Below are 8,264 nucleotides of genomic sequence, written 5' to 3' on the forward strand. Positions count from 1 at the left end.
AATTAACTGAGTCAAAGCAGAATAAGGAAAATACAGTAAGCTCTTTTCAATGCAACGTTTGAAGATGTATACATTTCATCTCATTCAAATATCAGGAAAGCTCAAGGCATGTTAGTTAGAACAAGTAGATTTTGACAGGCTATGATATTTGAAGGCAAGAGAAAGAGGAGTTTGGAGAAATTTCCCTTGAAATTTTGCAAGTGGATAGAAAGTATGGTAAAGAAATGCATAATATAGAATATATCAAGGAAATAGACAATAATAATTTTTACTTATATCACAAAGTAGAATTTTCAAATGCTCTTGATTAGAATCCTAATAATTTGAATGTCTGATTTGTAACTCATTTATATCACTGGAGTGGTAACCATTCCCTTTCTGCAGGGGATCTTCCTAACCCAGAGATCAAACCTGGGTCTCCTGCACTGCAGGCAGATTCTTTACCATCTGAGCCACCAGGGAAGCCTTTTCAAGCAAAACTTATGTGTCACTGTGTGTGTGTGTGTGTGTGTGTATGTGTGTGTGTGTGTGTGTTTGCTCAGTTGTGTCTGATTCCTTGCAACCCCATGGACTGCAGCCCACCAGGCTAGAATACTAGAGTGGGTTGCCGTTTCCTTCTCCAGAAGATCTTCCTGACCCAAGGATCAAACCCACGTCTCCTGCACCTTCTGTATTGGTAGGTGGATCCTTTACCACTGAGCCATCAGAGAAGCCCAGGGGTCCTTATAGAAAGTCCATCAAAATTCCATGGACTTTAAAAAGCATATCTCTAAAGCTCTCTTAAGCTTATATTCTCTTGACTTTTAATCATGTTTTTCTTTTCTGCCTCTTCTTTGTTCAGGTCCATCATGAGTGAGGAATGGGATTCAAACTCTACAGAAAGCTGGCATTACATTTGGAGTAATGACACAACACATGATCTGTACTCAGATATCAATATCACCTATGTGAACTACTATCTTCACCAGCCTCAAGTGGCAGCGATTTTCATTATTTCCTACTTTTTGATCTTCTTCCTATGCATGGTGGGAAATACAGTGGTTTGCTTCATTGTAATGTGGAACAAGCATATGCACACAGTCACTAATCTCTTCATCTTGAACCTGGCCATAAGTGATCTGCTAGTTGGTATATTCTGCATGCCTATCACACTGCTGGACAATATTATAGCAGGTATGTCTATCCACTCCAGTATTCTTGCCTGGAAAATCCCATGGATGGAGGAGCTTGGTGGGCTACAGTCTTTGTGGTCACAAACAGTTGGAAATGACTGAGTGACTTCACTTATGTTGATCTGTGTACAGCTCAAAGATAATATGAACAAATATTTGTCCCATGTCCCTGCAGCCATGGTACGGTCATCCATTCATTTCAAACATTACAGTTCCAAGAACTTCTCCAAGTAGCTGTCCTCATGAGGCTTACATTATAAAGGAGGATAAACAAACAACAAACAAAAAGCTATATAAACAGTCAGAGAATAAAAAGAATTATGGGGAAAAGTAAAGCAAGTGATAGAGATGAGATGTGGAGGCTGATTTTTATAGAGTTCACTGAAGGTCATCCATGAATGATGATACTTCTTACTGAAGACTTTGAATTTCCTTGGCAGTTCTGAGCCCATATAGTATGGTAGGAATGTTATTGAGACTATTATGGGTCCTAAAGCTCGAAGAACTGCTAAGTGTGATTTCCATTAATACGATGTCTTCGATATAATGTAAATAGATATTTAGACCCACTTGTGGTTAACTGGGCTTCCCTTGTGGTTGTGAGGTTTCCATCAGTCTTTGATGGAAGGCAAGCAGCAGGACCAACGATATGTCGCAAAGTGATAGTTTCATTCGTGGAGTAGTAATTTACATGTGCAACATAAACAGTAGTTTGGGTGCTACCCTAGAGGACTTCTGGGTCCATATTACCACTTCCTAACACAACTTTATGTCCCCTCCCTTGTGGCTCAGCTGGTAAAGAATCCACCTGTCATCAATCCCTGGGTTAGGAAGATTCCCCTGGAGTAGGACATGGCAAGCCACTCTAGTTTTCTTGTCTGGAAAATCCCCATGGACAGAAGAGCCTGGCGGGCTGCAGTCCATGGGATCGCGAAGAGTCAGACACAACTCAGTGACCAAGCACAAAACATCACATTATACACCCCAGAAGTATAGGAATCTACGTCTCCTGGTAGAGTTTTGGTACATAGTACTTGATTAATAAATATCTGTTGTATTAACTAATGAATAGCACTCAAGATACTCATATTCCAAATCTGTATCAGAAAATATAAAAAGTATTTAGATAAGCCATATCATGGGGCTACTGTGGTGGCTCAGGAGTAAAGAATTTGCCTGCAATGCAGGAGATGCAGAGATGTGGGTTCAACCCCTGGGTCGGAAAGATTCCCTGAAGGAGAAAATGGCAACCCACTCCAGTAATCTTGCCCAGACAGTAAACTGATGTTGAATGCCATAAAAGGGAAAGAACTGCGGTGTGGTTTGTTGTTACTGCTGTTTGGTCAGACACAACTGAGTGACTAAACAACAATAACAAAGTCATATCACAGTTCTTTTCCATTATGGCATTCAACATAGGTTTACTGGAAAATAGGAGATTTCTCTTAAGAATTTATTTCTGTTTCTTTCCTTTCTCTGAAGTGGGAGTCAGGGAATGTTTACAGTGGCTATTCCATCATAATATACTACATAAATTCTGTGCTTCCATGACACTTGCCATTTAAAAGCAATATTTATTAATGATGTACATTTTTAAGTTGTCCTAGACAAAAAGAATTGATAAAAATTGTTGTCTCAATAAACTTAAGAAATGATCTCAATATGTCCCCCATAAATATCTATAATTAAATTACTAGTTAAGTTTTCTTCATATACAGTACCCTTCCCTACCCCTGATTCCTATTCCCAGGAGGTAGCCACATTCAGCATTTTTGCATTTATTTTTGGTAATTACTATAATATTTCTGAATAACATGTTTTTATTCTAATATATTATCCAACTGCAGAAGATGCAATTTAGTTCTCATTATCCTCTTCTACCCCAAGAGATAGCTTCCCTCACCAAACTCCACTGAACTGACAGCACTAGGGCAAAAGAATATAAATCCATAGAAACTGCCTGAACGTGAAATTGGAAAAACAACATGACTGGTTGAAATTTGGCATAAATGCCAACAGACACATTTATACAGAGCCACAAATATACATTCATTTTTTTTACCTCCCTCATTCTCTCAATATGAGCATATCATTGTTTTTTGTTAAATCAATATTTACGGTACGCATTCCTATTATTATATGTACCTTACCCCTGCTGAACCACGTAGAGTACTAGGATAGCAGCCTTTTCTCTTATAAAATGTTGTCTGTTTTCCTGGGTTTAATAAGAGCATCATATTTTGATTTGTTCAATGTTTTGAGTGCAGCTATCAATAATGTATTCTCAGATTTTCTTCCAGGAGAGTTAAGTTTCTTGCCAATACCTTCCAACATATAAAAGCACATCAAAAAGATGTAAATGAGGTGAATAATAAAGCTTCCAAGCTTGTTGCGGGGATTAGATATGTTAATAGATGCAAAATATTTATTAGAGCATATAGAATGTTGAAACTACTGTATAAGCTTTGACATTATTAATATACTGAAAAACAAAGCTCTGAATATATTAATGAAAATAATGGGAAACATTGATTGTTCCCTGGATCTTTTAGGAAACAGTTGCATCTAATTTCATGTCTTTCTCTTCGAAATTTCAGTGAAATTAAAACATACATGTATGATCTCTCCGAAGACTAACTGTTCCGTTTCCCTTTCAGGATGGCCTTTTGGAAGTACAATGTGCAAGATCAGTGGCTTGGTCCAGGGAATATCCGTTGCGGCTTCTGTCTTTACTTTAGTTGCAATAGCAGTAGATAGGTAGGTCAACCCCAAACTCTGAATCCAAGAAATTGAGCATGTCTGCAACTATTCTACCTAACCAGTGAAAAATGTGTAATCTACTACATTTGGGCATATCTGTTGAAAATTATATTCATAATATATCCCTTTATATATATATATATATAGTATATAATACAAATGCATAGTATATATATTTATATATTATATATACATAAATTGTATCCACAATATATATCCCTTTGTATATATATAGAGAGAGATAGAGAGAGAGAGTGTATGCATGTATACGCTCAGTCACTCAGTCATTTCTGATTCTTTGTGACAACATGGACTGGCCTGCCAGGTTCCTTTGTCCATGGAATTTTCTAGGCAAAAATACTGGAGTGGGTTGCCATTTCCTACTCCAGGGGATCTTCCTGAGCCAGGGATCCAACCCATGGTCCTGCATTTGCAGGAACATTCTGTACCACTGCACCACCTGAGAAACCACACAAACACACACACACACACACACACACACACACACACACAAAGAGTTTAGTAATAAAATGAAACTAGTAAAGTTTTCATATTTTAAAATTAAATAATTATAGATGATTCATGTCTTAGTTTGGCCTGTGATAACAAGGTATAATACGTTATTTGATGAATGAATGAATGAAAAACTAATACTTGAAGTTTCCATAATTGGTTTACAAAAGGAGCAAAAATACCTAGAACAGCACCTATGAAGTTATCTGTAATTTAAGGGTGAGTAAATGGGAGAATTCACTGATTAGAAGACTAAATGAAAACTTGGAGGTTAAGACAGAAGACCTATCACTTCATGGAAAATAGAGGGGGACAAAGTGGAAACAGTGGCAGATTTTATTTCCTTGGATTCCAAAATCACTCTGGATGGTGACCACAGCCACAGAATGAAAAGATGCTTGCTTCTTAGAAGTTACAAGGGAAGCCTCATGACAAACCTAAACAGTGTATTAAACAGCAGAGACATTTCTTTGTGGACAAAACTCATAAGTCCAAGCTACGGTTTTTCCAGTAGTCCTCTAGAGATGTGGACTATGAAGAAGGCTGAGAGCCAAAGAATTGATGCTTTCGAACTGTGCTGCTAGAGAAGACTCTTGAGAGTTCCTTGGACTGCAAAGAGATCAAACCAGTCAATCCTAAAGGTGTTAAGCAGCCCATATTGAACATTTAATGTTCTTTTCTAGGGTCCTTTCCATTGGTTTGCATGGATTGTGTCTTTAAGCCTTTTAGGGGGAAAAGGCTTAGAAAAGGTAAAAAATCTTGCCCATAATCACACATGTGGTTTGGCTCCAGAGACCATATTCTTATACTCTGGGAACGCATGTAAGAATTAAAGATTTTAAAATTAAAAAAATAAAAAACTAAAATATGTATATATATCTTTAAAATTTTTATTGGAATAGAGTTGATTTACAACGTTGTGTTAATTTCTGCTATACAGAAAAGTGAATCAGTTGTAAATACATATACATATATCCACGCTTTTTTTTCTAAAGGTTTATTGTAGTTATTTATTTAATTTACTTTTTGGCTGTGCTGGGCATAGGCTTTTCTCTAATTGCAGCGAGTGGGGCTACTCTTCGTTGCGATGCACAGGCTTCTTGTTGCAGCAACTTCTCTTGTTACGGAGCACAGGATCTAGGAGCGCAGGTTTTAGTAGCTGCAGCACATAGGTTCTGCAGTTGAGGTTCACAGGCTCTAGAGCGCTGGCTCAGTAGTTGTGATGCGTCAACTCAGCCACTCTGCGGCATGTGAGATCCTCCCCGACTAGGGATCAAACCAGCATCCCTTGCACTGCAAGACGGATTCCTAATCGCGGGACCACCAGGGAAACCTGAGTACTTTTACTATTAATAGTGTCTGATATACTCCACTTATTCTTATTTTGAGTTGAAATTAATCTCATATAAAAATTACAGAAAATGCCTCTGTCCTAATTCTAACTTTCTACGTTTTAGGGAGAACGTGGATGGAAGACTGTAATTACTTAAATTTAATTAATTACTTAGCCAGAAGTTATGAGGCAGTCCTTCACTGATATTTGCCTTTAATTACAGGTTCCGATGTGTCGTCTACCCTTTTAAACCAAAGCTCACTATCAAGACGGCATTTGTCATCATTATGATTATCTGGGTCCTGGCCATTGCCATTATGTCCCCATCTGCAATAATGTTACATGTACATGAAGAAAAAAATTACCGAGTGAGATTCAACTCCCAGGGTAAAACCAGCCCAGTCTACTGGTGCCGGGAAGACTGGCCAAGTCAGGAAATGAGGAGGATCTATACCACAGTGCTGTTTGCCAATATCTACCTGGCTCCCCTGTCCCTCATTGTCGTCATGTATGGAAGGATTGGAATTTCACTGTTCAAGAGGAAAGTGCCCCACACAGGTAAACAGAACCAGGAGCAGTGGCACGTGGTATCCAAGAAGAAACAGAAGATCATTAAGATGCTCCTGACCGTGGCTCTGCTTTTCATTCTCTCCTGGTTGCCCCTGTGGACCCTGATGATGCTCTCAGATTATGTTGATCTGTCTCCAAATGAACTGCAGGTCATCAATATCTACATCTACCCTTTTGCACACTGGCTGGCCTTCTGCAACAGCAGCGTCAACCCCATCATTTATGGTTTCTTCAATGAAAATTTTCGTCGTGGTTTCCAAGATGCTTTTCACCTCCAGCTTTGCCAAAAAAGAGCAAAGTCCAAGGAAGCCTACATTCTGAGAGCTAAAAACACTGTGGTCATCAACACGTCTCATCTGTCAGCACAGGAATCAACAGTTAAAGACCCACGTGAGGAAATTGTGCTTTGTAGGATAAGTGCTGAAAAGCCCTTACAGGAATTAATGATGGAAGAATTAGGAGAAATTACCAGTAGCAATGAGATGTAAAAAGAGCTGGTGTGATGATTTTAACTCTGCTGTGTGATGTATATTGAAATATGGTTGATTTCTATGGCTTTGTACTTCAGTTCTATGAATGTTAGAAACCCTCTCTGGAAAAAAAGTAAACAAAATGAACCTCCTGTTCATAATCAATCTTATTGTATTTAAAATATATACAGAAACTCATACACAAATTGGCATGGATAAATCTATTTTCTAGGACTAGTTTTCAAAGCCTGATCTTTTCCAACTTTGCTATGTATGTATGAGTCAAGCAAGTGTTTTATTGTGTATATATGCAACACACATACACACGCATTTTCATCAAATGGTGATAATGGGCAGTTCTTTGCATGAGAGCATGTTTTGCGAATTCTTCTTTTGCTTTTGAATTGGAAATTTTAGACTACAGAACTATTTATCTGTGTTTTGCGAATTCTCCTTTTGCTTTTGAATTGGAAATTTTAGACTACAGAACTGTTTATCTGTGTGTGCTTTTAAAATGTACTCAGCTTTCTTAGAAATAAGAACTGCAATAGCAAATAAAGGGACGCTGTATTTGTTTGTATTTAAAGGTTGACTTTTTTCCTTTTAAAAAGTACAAAGTTGGTAACTATTGCTCCAAATGAGTTATTGTTGGGTTTTAATACCTCCATAAATGAATTTAAGCCCTAGCTGAACCCACATTTCTTGTAGAGATGATTCAGGATCCCAAGTTGACCTCCTTTCTAATAGAATTCCTGACGTAAAAAAGTCAATTTTGTAATAAAGCAGCAGTTGTCAGAGGAAAGCAGTTCTCTTTTGAAGGGCTTGATCAGAGATGTTCAACAGTCATCGTAAGACTCTCAGAAAATTTGAACTGATTATTCCAGATTTCCTACTGGGCAGGACGTTTAAATCTGGAAGTCCCACTGGATTAGCAAATTAATACTGCTACTAAGAGAATGGTGAACCCCTGGATTCTGCCTGGTTAGGATTATGTAGTGATAATAGTCATAAATGCTGGCTTTTATTCTGCAGTGAGATAGTCCCTAGAAAATTGGGAATTATAAAATAACAAACAGTTTTGCAAATAAAATAAATCTCTGGGCTTGGACCTATCACATTTTCTCGGGCTGTAATGTGGTTCAGTGTAAAAGCTTTCCAACCCTATAGGCCTTTGAGAAAATAATTGTTTCCATTGGGTTTATGCTATATAATATTTAAATCTGTATGTGTTACATATTTCCAAAACCTCTTTTAAATTTCATTATTTCCTCTATATCATGTCATCTATGTGTTCTGAAGAACTTATTTGGGACTTCCTCAATGACCACTTTTCTGACTATAAAATAATAAAAATTACATATGGAATATAAAAACAGTTATTATGAAAACAACACCTGTTACTAGTAGAGTTTTCACAAAAAACAGAATGGTCCAAAAATTGCATGT

General features: G+C 37.6%; 1 protein-coding gene across 1 annotated transcript in view; it reads left to right on the top strand.

Moving 5' to 3' along the window:
- The window catches only part of NPFFR2 (neuropeptide FF receptor 2), a 73,267-nt gene extending 66,344 nt beyond the window's left edge, over positions 1-6,923 (top strand). Inside the window, exons 2-4 of the mRNA XM_005681743.3 lie at positions 842-1,173; positions 3,830-3,929; positions 6,002-6,923. Coding sequence (XP_005681800.2) covers positions 849-1,173; positions 3,830-3,929; positions 6,002-6,836 — 1,260 coding nt within the window. The 5' untranslated portion in view covers positions 842-848 and the 3' untranslated portion in view covers positions 6,837-6,923. The remainder of the gene's footprint in view (positions 1-841; positions 1,174-3,829; positions 3,930-6,001) is intronic.

Source organism: Capra hircus, chromosome 6 (assembly GCF_001704415.2).
Source record: "Capra hircus breed San Clemente chromosome 6, ASM170441v1, whole genome shotgun sequence".
Taxonomy (NCBI): Eukaryota; Metazoa; Chordata; class Mammalia; order Artiodactyla; family Bovidae; genus Capra; species Capra hircus.